The 21570-nt window shown below is 38.8% G+C and overlaps 2 protein-coding genes across 10 annotated transcripts in view; one reads left to right on the forward strand and one right to left on the reverse strand.

The window, feature by feature from the left end:
* Window positions 1-7915, reverse strand: part of ccser2a (coiled-coil serine-rich protein 2a) — a 57288-nt gene extending 49373 nt beyond the window's left edge. For 3 of the 9 annotated variants that reach the window (XM_055018515.1, XM_055018514.1, XM_055018516.1), the window contains exons 1-2: window positions 7433-7913; window positions 7173-7290 (exon numbers count right to left, since the gene is read on the reverse strand). The gene's annotated coding sequence lies outside the window, so the exon portion shown is untranslated. Of the gene's footprint in view, window positions 1-7172 lie in introns of all 9 variants that reach the window. The other 6 variants (XM_035946473.2, XM_035946472.2, XM_035946471.2 and 3 more) reach the window with 5 other exon arrangements.
* Window positions 7916-12177: 4262 nt separating this feature from the next.
* Window positions 12178-20991, forward strand: sparcl2 (SPARC-like 2). Its single transcript, XM_023266342.3, has 9 exons — window positions 12178-12516; window positions 13181-13262; window positions 13881-13953; window positions 15538-15649; window positions 15854-15972; window positions 16167-16321; window positions 17810-17922; window positions 18941-19035; window positions 19989-20991. Exons 2-9 carry the CDS (start codon window positions 13200-13202, stop codon window positions 20042-20044), a joined length of 786 nt encoding a protein of 261 aa, XP_023122110.1. The 5' UTR covers window positions 12178-12516; window positions 13181-13199; the 3' UTR covers window positions 20045-20991.
* The last annotated feature ends 579 nt before the right edge of the window (window positions 20992-21570 follow it).

The raw sequence follows: 21570 nt of genomic DNA on the forward strand, positions 1-21570 counted from the left end.
TGAGAGGTGGAATTCTTGGTGGCCCTTAAGTAAATCTAATTATCTTCATTGCTATAGTGCCCCACACGTCACATCACCATTATCACATTTCACCTAACGCTGCAGCATATCTTTCAGTTTTTACCATGTGTGTCTGACATGCATAGACAGACATGTCACTGTCTCTTCCCTGACCTTCACTTGAACCACAATGTGAGATGACTGCAGTGCATTTGACGGTCCCATTTAATTCTCACTTTCTGATTTGCTGCAAGAGCTAGAAAAACTGATAAGTGTCACCAGGCAACAGCACAGATGTCAATCACTGTCAGCAAGGTCATTACAGCTGTTTATGTAGATGGGAGCCAAACGAAAGGTGGATAGTAGCCTGAGGTTAGGTTTTCCTTTTGAAGTATCGTAAAACATTAGTTATACCACAGAATACCGTGTTACTGTCCAATCACACAGGCGGCACGTTAAATAAATCTACCTCCAGGCCACCAATAACATACTTTAATGTAGTCTGTTCAGATTTATAGTCATCCAGGTCATGGTAGTTCTTCAGAATTGAAGAACACCCTTGAATGAAAGGTGAAACATCTCCAAGAACCAACAAGAGCAGCCCAGTTGCCCTTGACTGAAGCTTTTAGGATTACTAATTTAGTTGAAAAAACTCGTTTCATGGTGCAATGGCTGAACCACTGGTGTGCAAAGAAAATTCAAAGTAAATATAATAACATTCATAGGTTCTGCAATTTTCCTAAATAAAAATGTTTGTGTTTTAATGAATGTGTGTAGCAATCGCGCAACTGTTTTTTTGTTTGTTTGTTTTTAAGCTAAATCTCATCAGCAGTTAATTTTGATCTGCTGGACTTTTTTAGTGGCAACCACATTCACTTTCTAAAAAGAGTGAACTGCAACCAATAATCGATTAATTGTCAACTACTAAATTAATCACCAACTCTTGGTTTTAATAATTGCTTAGGGGAAAAAAATCTAAATTCTCTGAATTTCACTTTTTGAAAATTGAATATTTTCTGGTTTCTTTCCTCCCTTATCACATTAAATTGAATATCTATGGGTTATGAACAAATTAGGGCATTTGATGACATTATTTAAGGCTATGAAAATCATTTATGGACATTTTATAGACCAAACTAACTGATTAATCAAGCAAATAATTAAGGAAACAATGGACAAATTAACACAGGCAAACATTTGTTAGTTGCAGCCCTAATTAAGAATAGCCCAAGTTTACAGTCTGGTGGCAAAGATGCAAAGAAAAATGCAAGTTTAGAGTTCAAACTAATGTTTTGTCTGTTTAAGGCATTTTTTTTCCAATAGTTTTAAACATCCTTCAAAAACAGAGCACCATGGCTGTTCCACTCATATTTTGTCAGATACCATTTTACCTTTGGCATTTTAGCCCCAGTATCACCTGGTAGGTCTTGAGGCAAATATATGAGTCCGTTAGTCTTTCTTTACCTGTCAATGGAGCTCTTTCGCTAAACTTATGAGTTCTTACATAAACTGATATTGGTCTGTTAGTCCAGCAGTTCACATAAGTGAGCTGAAAGCTGTGTTGACCCTAAAAGCAGGGTCCTCCTTCTATTCATCATGTAAAAATTTGCAGCATTTTTTCTGAATTACATTCACAGAATGACCAGTCTGCAGATGTTCACCTTGAGATCAACAAGTACAAAACATTCCAAGTAATTAAATCACAACCAATTCTACCAATCATGATTAGACTTCTAAATGAGACATTTTCTTTTCTATAACCCTGAACACGGCCTTAGTTTCAACTCAGAAAATCCCAATGACAAGCCTCATGATTGAACTTGTGAACAAAGAGTCTATGCACAAGTAATATGACCATGAAGGAACTCCGCCCTGCCAGTGGGAAAGTGGATAAGTGGGATCACTTAATAAATCTTTAAGTGCAGCACTGAATTCAGAGGAAAACATCACATTAATGTTACTTGCTAAGCTGAAATTATCTCCAGCACAGAGGAGTCTAGTTTTATGACCTGTTATTAAGATTATATAGTTAATTTCTCTGTATGATGTCAGACATGATATCAAATAGGCTTGCATCAAAGCTTTAACCAACATTAATGAAGCATGACAGCATTTCTAAGAAGCATAATATTACATTTAAATTACACTTTGCTGTTTCAATCATAAAAAAAACACAGACAAATTGAGCATTGAAAGACAACTCCTTTAAAGGCATTTTTTTTCACATGACTGATAAATACAAATACACACACATTGATACAGTGCTGCAGAATTTATTACCTGCAATGTGTATTTCAGCAGCCTCTGGGCTGTACTCAACAATGACATCACTTTCTCTGTTGTACCAACATTCCTCACACTGACATGTGAGTTCATCTGAAGCTTATCTAAACACTGCTCTGTTTATTGAACATTTGTTTTCATGTAGCCTACGCAAACACTTACTCTGATTTACTCCTTACTGCAACATGGGACAATACAAAACACGGGGTAGCCATGACAGGTGACCGATGTGGCTTTTGTATCTGAAAATAACGTATTGAACGACACGTGTCTTGTGTAAAGGCTGTGAATGTGACACAGGAGGCAAAACACTAAGTTGTATTTTTAATAAGTTGTATTCCTGTGGGGTTTATCCTCTGTGAATGGACAATACAAGGCTATTAGGTCAGCTTCCTCTTTGCCCCTCTTCCCTCTTTCCTGTGCCTCCTTCTTTTCTAGTCAGTCTATCACGCTTCCCCCAATCTCTACTGTTTCCTTAGGCAGCACATTTTTATCCAACAGTTTGCAAACAAGTCTCTCGTGAGGCCAGGGAGAACAAAGCATCCTCACATCGAATCAGGCCACAGTCGGTGGTTAATGTCCATCAAACGCCATGCCTTTGTGTCCACTTCTTCACAGGCTCTGAAGCTATTAGGTCAACCGATGAAACTAGAGGGGAGCCTAACTGAAAAAGTGCCCGGGATAATAGAGTAACGTTTCTATTCACCTCAGAAGCCTTCTGGGATAAATGCACTTGATACTCACACTTTTGCATACCCCTGCTGTGTAAACTGCTTTGGACACAGAAAGGCAGCAAAACACAATGAAATCCACTATGCGCTGATGGTAAACGAAGCTGCGGTTGAGCCGGCCATGCAAACACAGCATTTGAATATCACATTGATGTCTGTGTAGGTGACTTCATAGACCAACATTTGGGTCAGCATTTGTTTTTGCCTTTGAAAAGGACAGTAGTGAGTTAAATGCTACCACAGTCTCACAACAAGAAAAACACTATGTAAAATAATACTACATGAGGTGAAAGGCTTTGTGGGTGAAATGAACTTTTCCATTTAAATTATACGGCAGTCAGAAAGAGGCAATGTGCCAAATGAAACTAGTTCAGTAACATGAGTACAACAACACCTACTCAGACACCTTTTATTTGTGCAACTGGGCACTGCTCTGGAAACAAGCCATCATGTCGGAGAAAAACGCCTGTTTTGAACAGATGCTTGCAAATTGAAGCAGGTCCCATACGGTAATGGAGAATGACTCAGCGGTGTTTGTGCAGACAAGCTAAAAGCAAACTTTCAACCTCACAACAGAGCACACAGTCTCCAGCACATGTTCAATGTCTGATCCCAGGGACATAAAGACTCTGTAATATCTCATGACTCAAAGCCTTGAAGGATTACTGAGGGACACTTACAGGGAGGTTTTATAGAGAGTGCCCTTGTGACTTGTTGTGGTGAAAGCTAAATACTGGTTATGGTACTTGATGCTAACAGGAAATACAGAGTAACTGGATGACGGAGGGCTAGATAAGCCCATAAATGGATATGAGCCACATGACACCTGATGAGGCATAAACTGGATATGCCCTGTTTCTGTTCTCAATATAGGAACAGCATGCAGTTCTATCATTCTGTACAGGCAATAGAAAAGTAATGACTGCGATGACAGGAAATAAATCTATGATGTACAGACTATCCCTTATCTGCCTACACGAGTCTTTTCTCTCATTTAGTTCACTTAACACACTCATACCAGAGTTTTCACTTAGAGCTAATTCAAAGTGAAAACACCTGTCAGGCTGCACCATGAGTAAAAGAGCGTTAGAATATGCATATTATTGTGCTTCAACAAAACCGATGACTGTCATATATCAAGATTAAGGGTGTAATGGTGCGTATTCTCACCCCGAACCATTCAGTATGCAACATTTAGTTTGTGATGAGACCTCCTCAGTTCCGGACACCTTGTGATCCAACAGTTACAGTCAAAACTAGATTCATGTCTTTGCACTCGCACACAAATTCTAGAGTGTAACTGTGTCTTCAGGCAGGCAGATTTACAGTTAAATAAGACGGAGTTACAGGAGTGTCTGCTGACCACCCCTAAGGGCATCTCTGTTGTCTAACTGCTAATTGCAGCAGTCATGTTGATAAACTGCAAGTCGTGAAAAATGTGACTGGTTGTTTACGCAGTTTAGCTACCTACCTAAGGTTCACGCTAATGCATGGTGAATTGTATAAATGATGCTCTGATCTGAGTGTAAATAGGTGGCAGTAACTACTGACAGATTTCCTGGATTGATAAAGTTGCAACAACGGTATTCATACACAAGTTTCAGTTTTACATCTGTTTCCAGCAGCTGGAGGAATATTAACTAAAGTCAACCCACCATGAGGATCAGGTATGAAGATTACTGCAACAGACAACACTTTGGAATTTCTCTGGCCAGTCACTGAACAGCTATTTAAATTAAGTCATTATTTTTAAGGCCCATTGACTTAAAGAGATGAACGAATAGAAAACAGCCATCGTTAATGTTTTCCGTTACAATCCAAATAAGACAAGTGACAATGTGTACGGTGGGAAACAAGCCTCTGCCATGTAAAGTCAATATCGTGACAATAAATGCCATCATCCAACCAGCACAGACAGGCACCTGCCGCCACCGCCCTGCATTGTGCTCATAATGACACCTGTGTAAACACACTATTCAGAGCAAAACAACAGAGGAGGCTCTTCCACTGGCAAACACACAGTTGACTTGGGCACTCAGCTGATTTTATGTATTATTGCTTTATAAATGTGTACAAAGGAAATTATCAACACTGATATAAAAAAAACAGCCTAAATTTGTTAGACATCAACTTATATATATTAGAGAAGGAGAAATTGTATTTTGTTTTCCAACTTTACCATGCCATTTTTTACCATCTGTCAATTGTCTTTTCTCATTATGTTTTTGGTTTATGTTTTATGTAATTGCATAAACATTTTAATTGCTGCCTTGCAAATTTCTCTGACTGCGTGATACCATCTACTCTCATCAAAGACTCTAACAAACAAATCTACGGTCATCCCACAGATGCATATACAACCAATCAAGTTGAATGAGAGAACATGCAATAAATTTACCTATGAATGTTGTTTTCATTCGAAGGGCATTTCCTGATCTTTGAAGGGTACTTTGGCTCAATTTCTGACCCTGTCTCTGTGTCTGTGCATCTGAGATCCTATGTCTGTACTCTACCATGTACTAAGCTATTCCAAGCCTTTAAACATCTGTGGTCTTACCGAGGGAATGACAGAACTGATAAGCGTAGCTAAGTATAGCCCTAATGATAGGCCACATACAGAGGGAGAAGAGGGCAAGGAGGATCAGAGGAAAGTCAACGCCAAATCAAGTCACTCGGCTCTGAGCACAACACCACAACACACACGGAGACATACACAAAACTGAAACCACAATGGATTATATTGAATCACCTCATTTTGGGGCATTTTAAGTACTCTGCTGTTAGGTTCTTCTTTGATTTTTTAAACATAATCAATAGGGTTGAACAAGTACAAACAGATATTCATGTCTGTTTTGCTTCAATATATGAGATTAGAAAACAAGCAGACAGCTCACATCTGATCATCCGAGGAGCTGTTTTACTGTCCCCTTACCCTGTGCTGACTCCTTCATCCTTCATCTGTGATTCCTAGCATTGTCAGATAAATGACTTAACACTTTTCTTTGCTGTGAACACTCACTTTCAGGATTATGTGAGCACACTTTAACATCTCATCTGTCTCAAGGTTGCCCTTCATGGACCTTACAGTGACTCAGACTATTGTAGCACTATGGTATAATGCGTGTTTTCTCACATAGCTACATTACAAAGTACACTGATGCTGACAGACAGACACACACACACACACACACACACACACACACACACACACACACACACAGAGTCTGGAAAAACCCTCCTATATTGAACCTAAGTTTGGGTGGTCTTCAGCAGGCAGGTGCACAGTGTAGACATTCAGCTGTTGTTGGGAGGACCCAGATTGTAAACACACCCTCAGCCAAGGTGGCGCTCCAGGACCCTCGCCAACAGGTGCACGGGGAACACACACATGGATGTGCATGCATGTGTGTGCGTGTACACAACCCCACCCTAACGCTGGAGAAACCAGAGGAGCGTCCATCTCACTTACACTAAGGCCAATCGGTCATGACTTATCCTAATGTGCATTGGCGCTCTGATGCCATGGCGCTTTACACTGTCTGGGCTGTAATAGAGCACGGCCTAAAATGGTACACAGACACCACGGTGAAAGACTTGACTGACAGCAACTTCAGTCGGGGTATAAAAATATGAATATGTGCAAGGCTGCACCACACGGCATAAAAACCGAGGTTAAATTTGAACTCTTGTCTGCTGCTGGATGTAACTTTACAACAGCGTGTGAGTCATCTTCAGTTACCCTTTAGTCCTGAATGTGCACGAGCGACACATCTCAGAGGAAGATAAGAGTTCGCTTCAAGTGTTGAGGCATACAGAAAACAGTGTGAGGCACCAGTTTCTCAGAATCAGTGTGTACGATTTCTGAAATGCTATTCTGTTGTGTTGTTTTTTTATATGCATATTACATAAAGGCCTGCTCATCCTCATTCATGGTACAGTGGGCATGTTATGACTGTAGGGGGGTGATGGTAGGAAACGGCCTCTTCTGGATCACTGGGCAGCACAGAGGAAGACCACTGACAGCTTCATCAGAGACTCTTTTAGGGTTAGATATTAGCCAAACATGTAAACAGAAGCAACATTGCAAACACGGATTTCACTGTTTCCACATCACTTGACAATCATAACGTGGTTTATGTACAGTGTGGTTGGACTTACCTAAGTTATGCCGTTAAAAGCATATTTACAGCCTCATTATTGGGTCCAGTTGTTGGTTGTCTTGTAGAATAAAGCGGCATGTTGTTAAGCTTTCCGTTGATGAAAGTTAGCTTGCAGCCTGTAGTCACAACACAAGTTCAATGACAGGCTTGTCACTTCATGTACCACCAACTGTGTACTGTAGCGCACAAATTAACGAGCCCACATTGACTCCCGAATAATAAGTGGGAAGCAAACGCGAAAGAAATGTTGAAACTAACCCGCTTTTCCATGAAGTAGTCTCCAGTTTGCCGTTAAAAATAGCCCGAAGCTACCAGCAGCACTGAGCCGTTAGTTACACTGACAGTGTCAACAACTGATGATACCGACTGGAAGAAAACAAATAGGGCGGTCCGTAAAAGCCACAGCGTAACTATATAAAACACAAACGTGTTAAATGATGTTTAAAAAAAAAAATCCTCACCCGAAACAGAACGGCAGCTGGTGTTGTAAATAAACTAACCGCGGAGGGGAACCACACGGTGCTGGAGCGCAAGACCGACTCACGGCAGCTCGTCATTCCGACATCCTACTCTTCCAGCGGGGCGGAGCGACTCGGTGTCACCTGGGTCTCAGAGGGTCACATTGCGTGCTAAGCTTGCGAGTCCTGCCTTTCACGCATGTGTGTACGCGTAATATTTCTCTAACTCGTCTGTAAGAGTGTGTGTTTATATTAAAGAGCAGCTTCATTCACAGGAAAGCTAACAGCTCATAAACTACAGCCGTCAAGCTAACCGCTGGTGTGACGTCAGACTGCGATGAGCCGTAGATAAGAAGAGTTGCGTTAAATCTGTGCAACAGGGTAGTCTAGAGAAATGTTACTACAGAGAGGTAAACACGGGGTAAAAATAGAAAGTCTTCCTCTGGTACACAAAAACTAAAAGCAATAACTGGATTTCAAGACTGTTAGAATGCTGTTTTTGTATAGAACTTATTTGAAAACTATGCAAATATGAGCGAGATCACATGGGTCAACTGATAAATTGGGGCAGTTAAGTTTTGCAATGAGTGTCTTATCAAGGAAATCATAAAATTACCAAAAACAGCTGCTAATGAGTTGCTGAAAAGGAATTTGATAAAGCTTAAAAAGTTCACATGGGTTTGATGTCATATACAGGCACTTGATCCCAGAATCACTGCTCGACCATCTCTGTTTACTTGAAACTTTTTTTGTCACAAGCTACTGGATGCTTAAAATGGGATATGTAAGCATTTAGATTGATATCAAGTACTTTCAGAGATTTTTCCTTTTTTATTATATCCTGTCGACCCACATTCAGCATTTTTAAGCACATTCAAATGTTTGAATGGCAGTATCTCAAGAAATAGTAAAGATAAATGCCTAAAATCTTAGCAGTTATTTCTCCTCATTTCATTGATTTTGAATCTGCAATATTGAATGAATAGATCAAGTAACTCCAGATTGTGGCTGACTATATGTATATATATATATATATATATATATATATATATGTGAATATAAATGATGTGGAAATTAAGTTCTATCTTTGAGCACACGTTAACAAAATTGACACTGGTGATATTATCTGAATCATATGTAGGTGAATGTCACAGTAATATATGGCAAAACATATCAAATTCTTTATTTGTTGTGAAATACTTTGTCACTAAAGTGAAAAGAAAGTTATTTTTGTTGAACTTTTATAATTGACTGAGCAGGTATGACACCACAAAACAAAAATATTGCCAGATTGTCTAATACAAGTAGAACATTTCTCAAAAAATCTGCCATATTTAGCCACTTTGAAACCCCAGACCTCTGTTCTACTTGCATTAGTCAGTCAACTTCGCTGAGCCCTGGGACAACATTCTACAAGCAGCTCTGACAGCATCATTAACTCTATGTGTTGCAGATGTTTTACTCACTACTGACTTGTAATTTCTGGTTTATGACCCCCCCATCGACCTGCCCATTATCATTCCCAGAATAGTGCGTACTGCATTGTTTTGTGACACCTATTCTGTTGTAGAGATGTCGTGTTTTAGAAGAACAAATACTTACTTCCTTTTTTAAAAAAGAATGGATAGAATTTAATCAAGTACTGCATGCTGTATATAGTTTCAGTTTAGTTTATTTAAACTGCTTAGGTAAATTTGCAACATCAGTCTTATTCCTCTTCTTTAAAGCAGTTTAACTCACTGTCTGTTGTTGTAAATGAACTAAAATGAATTCATTTAACCCAGATGTGAATAGATGCTTCATGCACTTTTAGAGGTTACTCCCCAAACAAAAGACACAAGAGGATCAGATTCTGTGTTTTTGTGTCGACATTTCAACCAAAATTTCGTGCAGAATAGACAGAAGGGAATTAAGTAAAATATTGCTTTTGAAGTTATCATTTTATTACAAAGAGCTCATAAGTTGTATAACTAATGGCTTTTGAACCAAAAAAGGGGTTTTACTTTTTTGATCAGCTATAATTTGAATTTAAAGATAAAAACTGGATGCAACAAAAAATCTCTTCATGATTTAATTAACAGCCAGAGGAATTTTAACAATCTGTTTCTTCAATAATCTGTAATGGTTTGTTAACCACTGATAAATCCATTAGTTTTAGATTAATAAACCCTTTGCAGACAGTGCCATATTAGAAAGCACTCTACTCCAGTTGAATCCGTCTGTTTATTGCTAGAACAGCATGAACTGTGTGAGATTTTATGCTTTCTATTAAAAAAACTTTGTCACACATGTAGAGGGCCCTCTTCAGAGTGTTTATTAGACAATTATACATTTTATGATCACTACTAAAATACAGTCACTGAGCACTTCATCGGGAACATGTGTGTAATCTAATACAATCCAGTATAACAGCTGCTGTTACGAAGCACATGCATACATGTTCCTAATATTTTGTCCCCTTTGTGCTAAAATTAAGGGAATAGAAAAGATATTAAAAACACGTTTTCAATATAATGTAGACTCATCAACTTTCACACCAAAAATAAAGCGCTCTGTGAGCCCAGTTACCTTTACCCACACTTAATAGCCAATGTTATGGTGTTGCTATCGACCAGTGGTTTGTTTGCATTTGTTTTCGTGGTACAGGACTCAAGCTCAAGTTAATTTATCCTGGTTTCACAATTAGGATAATCTCATAAACAGACTTATATAATCTCCTAATCTGTCCCTACATTCAGGGGTGGATCATCCCACTGTTGTACAAGTTGGAAAGAATTAGCTCTAAGTCCACTGTGACATCCCATTTGCAGTCAATTCTATCATGAAAATGTTGACAGTTTGAAGAAAACTGGTCAAGAAAGAATGATGATGATGCAGGAACCACCTTGAGTCTGTTGAGTTCATAATTTGATGATGTATAGTTCCATTTGCAATAAATAAAATATACACAACATTATATATACAGACTATGACTATGAGGCCATCAGTGGCCCTGAGGGTCAAGGGTCATATGGCGTAGTTGGCACTTCAGTCTTCTCTAAATTAATCTAAATTACAAGAAAAAGAACATTAACCAAAAGACCAACAAGGTCAATATACAACTGTGGGACTTTTTGTAACATAGTTGACAGGTATCATAGTTGACATTTTTGTTGTTTTCAGGCCTAAAATCAACATGGCCGCCTATAACCAAACACCACATGGCATTTTTATAGAAAGATTCTTCTAAATATTATATATAAATTTGAGTAAAATTGAAATCGAAAGTTATTCACACAGATATTGTAGTAAACCTGTTGACATGCCATAAATCCACAATTGACTCACACACTACTTTATATTAAATAAGTCAGAAAGCCTTGGAGTCTGGCCAGTCTTTTCTTCAGGAGGAAATGACATCATGTGGAGCAGGTCATGTGATCTGGAATTAACACACTTCCTTCAGAGGTGTTTTTGTAATGGGGAACTTAGTTGAAAGTGGTTTCTCAGACACAGATACAATTTGTTATTTTCCATAAAAAATGTGATATATTGCCAAAAAAGAAACATCTGTCATGATTATCTCAACTTAATAAAAAGAACACAATCAAAGCAATGTTTGAATAAGCTCATTTTATTATTGTTTAGCTAAATAGAAGGTGGTTGTTATTAAATTCAGACGGTTATTTAGTTGACATTTTAGTGATATCCAGTCATTTTTTATTATTAAGTGATTGTTTCCATAATAAATATATATGGAATTTGTAAAGACATGATCATGGTGACAATAAAAACTTTTTTTTTTTTTTTACTTTTAATAAAAATGTATGCAAGATATATCCCATGGACTTCAGAAGTCCCTCAATTATATATTGACCTAACAGTTCGTTTTTTTTCCAGTGATGTATTTCTTTAATTATTTTTTGGTTGTTTACTTTTTAATGATCTTTGTTGTGTTGTGTTGTGTTGTGTTGTGTTGTGTTGTGTTGTGTTGTGTTGTGTTGTGTTGTGTTGTGTTGTGTTGTGTTGTGTTGTGTTGTGTTTCCTTCCTTCCCAATTTATTATTCAGTTCTTTTTCTGTACATCAAGAAGAGTTTGCTCAGGGAGGATGTGTCAACCACGGTTTTGTTAAATATTTAAAGAGATAACTGAGTCAAAAAAAAAATCCAACTTTCAAACCAAAAGAACTCCCAAATTACGGGCTTTATTAGAGAAAACAAAAAAAAGACAGATTAATTCTTTGATTTAAACCTTTGAATTTGAATAAGTAAAGCTGTTATTGACCATTACAACCACTAGAGAGCACCCTTTACTCATCACTGCTCAATTTGGCACTTAATATTTCCAGTAGTGTCCTCTTCTGCACATATTCATACTGTTTTCCTTTAATATGTGTCTCCATGGGCGTGTGTTTGAACTACAAAGGGATTTTTCAGTATATGAGAAAGAGTGCGAAAAAAAAGTGTGACCATATGCTCTCACTGGCTTGTAAATCATTCTGTGGACCAGTGCCAACTTCAATGAGAACCACTCCACCTAACAAAAGCCTCATCCTCCCTCTCTGCCTCTCAGATCTTCTGTACAACAACAACATTCAGCCGCACAATGCCCTAAACTAACACCAAACTCGGATACCTGTCCACTGAGCCGCAATCAGCAGGCAGATAATGTGAAATAAAGTCAGGCAGAGACAAGAAAAAGCATAGAGGAGGGGTTAGATAAGGCACAGACATTAAAAAAAATACATGGATCAAATGAAAAGAGAAAGTAAAGACCCCTGAAGCAAGCTTTAAAAAGCCTCACAGGAGGCGGCGAGACGGAGAGAAAAAAGTATCTGCCAACAAGGAAAAGAAGAAGAACACTAACAAGGGAATAACAACAGAGAAAGGAGTGACAGAGGCCCTGGTAAGTAACATGTTTTTTCTTTTTTCTTTCCAAGCAGTCAGGGGGGATAGAAAATGACTTGTTAGACTGTAATAACTTCCTCAGCTGAATGTTTTCTCAGTGTAATTCAACCCTCAATTTCCTCTGTGATGGGAAATGATTTGCTTTGGCTTTTCTTGAGACTCAATGAGCTGCTTTGTTTCTCAGTTACATTACCGGGGATGAGTGGAAATAGAGTAATGGTCAGTGAATTACAGCACGACAGAAAGAGGAATGAGAAAAATGCACTTATTAACAGAGCATGAAGTGGATAAATTGAGGATTATTTGTTCAGATTTTAACTCAAATATAATCAATATTAAGAAATCTAAAGGAAGAGGGATGATGCTGATACTTTTAGAAATAATTTCTATTATCAGGATATGTGGTAATGATGACTACTCTTAGTCAGTTTACTTTTGTTTATGTTTTTAATCAGCTGAATTTGTTTTAATGCTTTAATTTCTCTGATATTACTGCTGTTTGGTCAAGGTTTCATAGTGTTTTAATTCAACTAAATTCACTTGATGTGACTTGACTGCTGCTGGAATTAATATGAATATGCATGATTTTTCATATTCAGTCTCTTTTTTTGGCTATGCTTGCGAGGTATTATTTGATTTACTCCAAAATTTCCTCCCTGTAGCCCCATAGATGCCTCAACCATGAACCTGAGCTTGATGTGTGCCTTGTTTCTGCTCCTGAGTATTCAGTCTCATCCAGCCGTGGTAAGTTCTCTGCCTAAATCTAATATTCTCATATTTAGATATGGCTATGAGAGCACTTTTTCTTAATATGCATTAGAAACTACAACCCAGATGTGCACAAAGCGTCCTAAAGCTTACAGATCATTTGGATTTTATCTTCTGACAGTTTGCTGCTCCAGTCATCAGGTTTGTTCTGCAGTAGGTGTTATTAAAATAGCAGTTCCACAGTTATGAAAGTGTGGCTCCAGTGTTATGGCTTCACCTGGTTCCCATTTGATCTGACTCTGGGGGCAGATGTGGACCTGGCGCTGACTACAAAGTTTCTGCAAATTTAAGTTTTGGAATTGGAGCGTACATGGGGAGATGGATGTGATATAGAATGCATACCATTTTCAATGTGGTTTCATAAAATGTTTTTGATTATTTATAGCGCACCGGCTTGAGGGAGTCGACATTTTGTTGATGATTCAGATAAGAGGTTCATAATAAGCCGGTGACTTTAGGGTTACAGATGAGTTTAGTGCATGCCTCTGATGGCTCTGGAATGACATAAAAACATAGCATCCTTTCATCCTCTGTCTGGAGCATGATCGGGAACTTTCAGAAAACTATGTGTGTGTTTGTGTGTTTGTGCTTCAGGGAGGCAGAGCTCAGCGCAGACAGAGACAAGCTGAGGAGATTCTGAGGCCGTACATCGGCAGAGTAGAGCCAGGTAAGATTTTACGGTACAGGAATGCCATTTATGACTGTGTTTCAGCTGCATATCTCTAAGAATTACTCAGGGGTGTTGGCTCTGTTTCCCAGTGTGAAAAAACAGCATAACGGACTGCAGAAAACATTTTTTACTGCCAAAAATGTGATTTAAAAAGCATGTTTCAAATTATTTACATAGTTGGTCATCCAGAACTGGCAGAGGGAGCTACAAATGGGGAAATTAAGCAAAGGCAACATGTGCTTCATAAAAAAATGTGAAAAATTCTGCCAAAAATACTTGATATTATCAAATGAATTGAAAAGAATGAAGAGAATGTTATCTATACAGTTACTGTGCTCACATTAAAATGAAAATTATAATAATAAATTAAATTTGGTCATTCACCTTACAGGTTATAAGGCAAGAGAAAGCTTGTTTTAACTAGTTAATGCAAAAAGTTTTGAACATTACCATAAAGTGTGTTGAGGATATGATCTGTCATCTATAAAAAATTATTCAAAGATGCGTCCTTTATTTCATTTTTACATTTCACATGATTTTAGCTGAGTAGGTTTTTACAAAGAAAAACTATTAAAGAAGTTCCTGTAGCTGTTGGAACTTTACCTATAAAACTCTATAAACAGGTACAACCAGTGTATTTATTAACAGCAGTGTGGAATTTAAGAGGAATGCCACAGAAGGACAGTTTACAAGAAAGCTTCATTCCATGTATATTTTTCTCTAGAAGCTGTTAAGTCTTATTTATTTTGTGAGTCTTTTGTCTGCCTACAACATTGCACTGATCATATTTTTTGTGAGTTTTTTTTTTTTTCAACAAGGGTCCTTGTTAAGCCGTTTTTGTCTCTGAAGAACTTTGAAATGTGCTGGCTTTATATAGACACAAAGCACGCCAACAAAAATGATGTCTTTTAATAAAAAGAACGACCTTCATTTGTGGATCACTGGTACCAAAATGACCCAATAATCAAAATTTCTTATGCATAAATATCTTTCTGTTTTGGGTCATTTGCATATTGTGGAATTTTGGAACAGGAGTTGCACTTAAAGTACTGATTAAAACCAAATGTTTGTCATTCATTCATTGTCTTGTCATCAGTCTTTTACTTTTGCTTTTCCACTATTCTAAGACATTTTATCATCTTAGATTCAGCCAAATAAGACTAATTTTACGATTCTTTCATCAGCAACATCCTTTCTTTTTACCAAGATGGCAGCGACCCCACACAGTCCCAACAACGTAGCGTTTTTAAATACATTGCACTGCTTTTTACATCTGTAAAAGGCAGTATTTTACTACATTATTGCACTATCCATTGCATTGCATTGCTTGTTTCTTTGTGTCTTGTTTCTTAGTGTCTTCGTCTTTTCTTGTTTTTTGACTGTGCCTTGCATGTTTGCACCGGGATCTGAGAGAAACAACATTTCAATCCTGTCTACATCTTGTACATATGGCAGAATTGACAATAAAGTTGACTTTGAACATAGTAAATTCGCAGTCAAAGCTCACCCGGCCTGTAATCAGGGAAAGAACACACAAATGTAAAAGCAGACACTAGGTTGTTTCTTTACTTCCTGTTTCAGAAAAGCTTTGTGAGCTCCTAAAATGCCACACTCCAGTGGGATCTTGGTGCCAGGTTGTTCAAGAAAATGGAATCCGCATCCCCAAGTGTGTTTGTCCTCAGTCCTGTCCACGGTAAACACTTTTTTTTTTTTAGTTTTTGACCAGCAAATCATCCCTTATATGACGTTGATCCTTTACAGTCTTTGAACTTGTGCATCACAGACATAAAAGGCTTTAAGATTTTAGCAATAAATCATAAAATACAGCGGTTTATTTGCACATCCATGCCATCCTCACGTATAGTTTTGCTATGTGGGCACTGGCTCATGCAATCAGGCAGAGGGCACCAGTGTGCAGCGTTCTGGGAAAGACCTATAGGAACCAGTGTTTGCTTCACAAAGAGGCCTGCAGAAAGAGACGCAGCACTGGACTGGCTCACACAGGACCCTGCCTGGGTAAACACACACACACACACACACACACACACACACACACACACACACACACACACACACACACACACACACACACACACACACACACACACACACACACACACACACACACACACACACACACACACCATTAGATATTACACACACTTTCCTCTGCATCCCTCTAAATAAGCTCTGTTATTCCCCTTGATCAGTCCCCAAGGCTAAATGCACTGAGGAGGAGTTAGGCCAGTTTCCATACCGTCTCCTGGACTGGTTCCTGCTCCTGAGTCGAATGGGGGCGTCGTATCCACCTTCTGCTCCGCCCCAGAGCTGCCTCAGCCACACCCAGAGGACACAGCTGGCTCAGGTAGCTCAGACTTCACACTCGGAGTGAACCTGAGCAACAGACCGGGAAAGGAGAAGATAATTGTAAAGCAGCAAACACGATTTATGGTCCGTGATGACCTCAGCTAAAGATGATGCAAATCCAATCGATATCCACAACAAACTCTAGTGCTAAAGTAACTGTGGCCGGAAGAAAACATATACCAAGGGATCATTTTCACCCCCAGTGTAACCCAACACTCAACATAAAGTTGTTTTTCACACCAGACACCATCATCGCGCTAGTATACAAACTGGCCTTCGCAGACTGTCTAGTGACTGATCGATGTTAACAACCTACAGTAAGTGGCAAGTTCTTGTGTTGCTTGTGGTGAAGGCGTTCCACAGACAGAGGCAGAGGCTCTCAAGAACACCATGTATAAATAGGATTTGGTCAATAATCACTAAATTATTCAATAAGCTGGTGAATGGAGGGATAACTTAATATCCTTTTACCAGCCACCTTGACCTGCTGGCCTGAAATGAATTAAAGGAACGCTCATGCATTATTTTGATGGTTTGGAAACTGATAGACAGTGTTGTGAAATGGTTGCACTTCATACATTTACAATATGATGTGTGCGTTCTCCCTTCATTATAGATTCAGTGATGTTAAATTAAACAAAACTGCAGTCTGCAACCTACAACACATGAGTTTACCATTCTAATTTAACCCAGTAGCTACCATTTTCTAATTTCTGCTAAAAACAAAGCATAGCTGAAGCTAGTGGGAAAGTCATGAGTATTGCAAGAACAGTATACAACAATGGCAATATCGCTTCAATGTCAAATAATTCAAAATATCAACACCTTACGACAACAGCATCATTCTAAGTTTAACAGTAGGGTACTTGCTCTTATGTAAATTTTAAAATAAGCCATTTAAATGTACTATTTTAAAAAATATAGCCCCCATACTAGGAAATCCATGCAACAAAAGTCAGAACACCAATACTTCTTATGTCCACTTTTATTTTTGATGACAGAATCGACCCTCCGTGGCATGGATGATGACAAATTTCTGCAGAGATGGAATTAGAAATAATGCAACTACTGTGAGGTGAAACTGTTTTGAATAATTTAGCATTTAAGTGATGTTGCACAGGGATCTTCTCATTTAAGAAAGGATGAGATCAAACTTTATTAATCCTGCAGGAAATGTTTCTGTTATATTCTGTAAATGATCATCTATAAACCAAAATATTGGAGAAAAATTTTTCAGTTAGGTCATCACTAAATTTATTACAATTAAAAAATAATAATCTTAAATAGCAATCAATCCCATAGTTGGTGAGATGTTTCAGTCTTTTAGAAACAAATAGGTGTCTGACCCACACTTTCATCTATATAGTCATCCTGCTAACATGGGTAACTGTGTATTTTTTATTTCAGCTTAAAGTGCAAAAAATGAGAAGTTGAACAATTTCTTCCACCAATATTTTTATCTCCGTTTCTCTCTCTCTCTCTTTAGCAAAGATTTACTTTATTGGACAAGAACAAAGATGGCAAGTTGAGCCGCAGGGACCTGAAGAAGCTGCATTATAAGAGGATGCCTCTGGAACACTGTGCTGCACCATTCTTCCAGTCAGTCCTACATCCATTAGCACCTTCCTGTTACAAGACTGCTAGATTTTCTTGTTAAATCAGAAGCTATACCATCATCACAATCACATACATCAACTAATGACCGTGAATCATGTTAAGTATTGAAGATATCTGCAGGAAGTCAGTGGTTTTCTGCTACAGCATCTCTGATTTCATACTTGATTAGTAGATAAAATCCATGCAGTCACCTGAGTGGTCAAGACCAGTGTTCCTCATATGTTCAAATCACTTCAGGTCACACTGAGGCTCATAATTAAAACCTTCTGTCACTTGCAAATACGTCATTTTCAGCTAATTACTGAAACACCAAGGGTTAAAAATGTCACACGGCGATACATTTCGCCTCCGCTCTGACCAAGCTGCACCTCCCACCATGCTGTTCTCTCTGCACGCTGTCCATCCATTCATCCTCCATGCCAATCCCTTCTTCCTGTGTCCTCCTCCCCACCCATCCCATGACCACACGTCCCATCTCTCCATTAACTTCCTCCTCCTCCGCGCCGAAGCATTTCTTTCTCCCTTCTTCTTATTTTCCTTTCATCTTTCCTGCAAACAGATTTATCGTCAACCTCCCCCTTTTTGTCAATCCCTTCATTTTCGCCCTTCCAGCTCTACCATCCATACTCCCACCCAACCCCCCCTTTTCTCTGCCAGTCTGCAATGACAGGTTTGTGGGAGCAGAGCTGGCTGTGTCAATGTCAAGCCATTCCCAGCAATGATAATGTTTATTACCCACTGTGTCTCCCGCTGCTTATGGATTAACACAAATTGAAGGAGTACCCTTCAGAGATAGCGCTGCTGCACGGTGAACTGAAAGACAATGGCTGCAGAGGACCCCAGTGCAGTTTTTTCATGCCTATAGATATGTCTTTCGGCTATATCGGTGCATCTTTTTTGTCATTTTGCATGTATGTGTGTGCAGGTGACAGGTGCATGTATGTAATTAAATGCATGCGTTTCTGTTATGAGACCACCATGTGTCGTGCTGTGTTTGCAGGTCATGCGATCGTAACAAGAACAGGAAGGTGACCCTGCGCGAGTGGACGACCTGCCTGGTGGATCAGTCGGAGGACTGGTTCTACAAATTCATGTGTTAGTCACAGGTTTTTACCAGTTGTGCTGTAATTTCTCACAAATATAGTCTGATTAAGGTGCATTAAAGCTCCTTTCATTGTAACAAAAATCTTAACTTAAAGGTTGTTTACTGCAGTTAAAAAAAGCAAAAGTGCTTTACAACAAGTAGGACTTTTCCCCTAAAATAAATAATTTGCAGGATGATTCACACTCATTCATAAAAGGTGCAGTTTAGTTTTGCACTTTCAGAGAGTTCGTGGATGAACAACCTTAAAAATATTCAAAACAGATGCAGTGACAACCAAGAGATCCTTTTATTTACTTGAGAGCAATAACCCTGATGATGCTATTTGGATTATTTTCCAGAACCTTAGAGAGCTTAATCTACAGGACAGTCAAGTGTTTCCACAGGTTTAGTCATTCTCTTTATGACAAATAAAATAGTTCAGTCTTGGTATTCGAAATGTCCACATCTGGTTTTCATTACATTTTAGACTCAGCATTGTAAACTACTTGAATTCTGAGCAGCAAAAATCTAAATTTATCAAAGTGAAAACAGAATTTGAAATTGATTTTGGAAAAGAAAAAATTTAAAGAATGGATTTAGAACATATAAGTTCAGATACAAGATTTTAAGTCCAAATATTTCATTCAATTTGTCAGTTATTTCAATTTTAACATTGTAAGTACTGAATGGTACTTCATGGTGATTAAATTTCATAATTAGGTCTTCAGTTTTGCATAATAATCAATCTTCACGGCCATTATTTATTTCCCCGGAGCTCCCTATTCATATTACACACATTTTCTCCCAACTAAAGATAATTTCAAAGCAATTTTTTCCTTAAAATATTTAGTAATAAAAAAGCTTTTTTTCCAAGTTAGTTAATCCAATTGTCTACAGTTCTTTTGATTCGCCTCACTTATATCAAAGGCATTTCAACATGATTTGTTTTTTGTTTTCTCCACAGCTATGAGAATGGGTTCCCGCAAGCTGTGTCCCACGATCAAAGAGAACTACCTCTGACATGATAAACGGCAACGAGCTCCTGCATCTCTTTTGTAGTGTACAGAACTGACATCATCGCAGTTACCTGATTTAACAGCTGCAGGGCTGCATCTCTGCACTGCTCACTCATCTGTTCCGCTGCTTGTGATATAGTGATTTATGACATCATCAAACCTGAAAGTCTGCTAGTTGTCTGCACATTCATACGGGACAATTAAATGTCTGGACGGATGGACTGACTGCCAATTATGTTAATTGTTAATTACATTTACTGACATTTGTACAATTGTGCTGTAAAAGAGCAGAGACAATAGGCAATACTGAAGCCAAATTACATGGCATGAAAAAGCAATTAGAAAGGAGGGTGACAGCAATGCAGACTGTCGGCGTGATGCAAAGAGAAAGACAAACTAGATGGGAGACACAGATATGGGGAGAAGACACGCTTAGTGAGATGACGTGACCAGAGAAGAGACAAAGAGATAATAAAGGGGGTGAAGGGGAGAAGTAGAGAAAAGTGTCATAATGCAATGGATGAGAGAGAGATAGAGAGGGGGGGTGGGGGGAGAAAGAAGGGAGGCAAAGTGACTGAAGGAAGGAGAGAGAAGTACAAAGTGTGTTTGTGAAAGATGGGAGGAGGTAATGCACTGTAAATGGGAGTTGAGAGTAATGGAGTAATGCATAAAAAATGGATCAGAAATGAGGGAAAGACTGAGAACGGAGAGTGAAGGGGGGGAAGGGACGGCTGAGAGAGCAGGAGGAGGAGGAGAGGAATGAGGCAAGAAAGACGGTTGTCGATGCTGAAAAACATTTTCTTCGCAGCCTGTCTTGTAAATAGCATCTTTGAGCGTGATGCGGAATATGAAACACTTGACCTCCATCAAGGTCAGACAAACTTGCATAATGCAAGCTTGTCTGGACTTTCGTGTGTACGTTCCATCTATAATACATGCTGCTCTAAAAACTCTTGTTGCATCTTGTTTGTTTGTTTGCACGTGAATCCGTGTGCGGCTGTTGGTATCAATATGGGGGGATGTGTGGCCCGGGGTGGACGCCTTGATACGACTGGGTTTCTCTGGACTAATTAGCCTTCAAATCTACCACGCCTGAAGGGTGAGGGGGTGAAAGAAACACCCTGGAAAAAGAGGGGAGAGAGAGATTTCAGATATAAGATGCAGATCCAGTGAGGACTCGCTGTAGATGTTTTCCCCCCCCACCAGAAAAAAAAATAACAGTGCATCATCATAAATATCAAAACAAGATGTTTTCATTCCATCACATTTTCAAAAACTTTTGATAAAGTGGAGTGGACCACTGGAGGGATGCAGTTCGCGTCAGTATGCGGGGGGAAAAACAAGCCTGAGCTGGGAGGAGGAAGAAGAAGGAGGCATGAAGAAGACTGAAGAGATTAACTGTACTGAATGGAGATGAAACTGTATTTGTTAATGATGAGTGACCTGCGGAACGGCGGAGCGCTTGGCTGTCCTGCATCCCCCCCACCACTTCCTGCTACATTTCTCCTCAATCTTACCCTTGTTTCCCCA

This window comes from Amphiprion ocellaris, chromosome 16 (assembly GCF_022539595.1).
Source record: "Amphiprion ocellaris isolate individual 3 ecotype Okinawa chromosome 16, ASM2253959v1, whole genome shotgun sequence".
Lineage (NCBI taxonomy): Eukaryota > Metazoa > Chordata > Actinopteri > Pomacentridae > Amphiprion > Amphiprion ocellaris.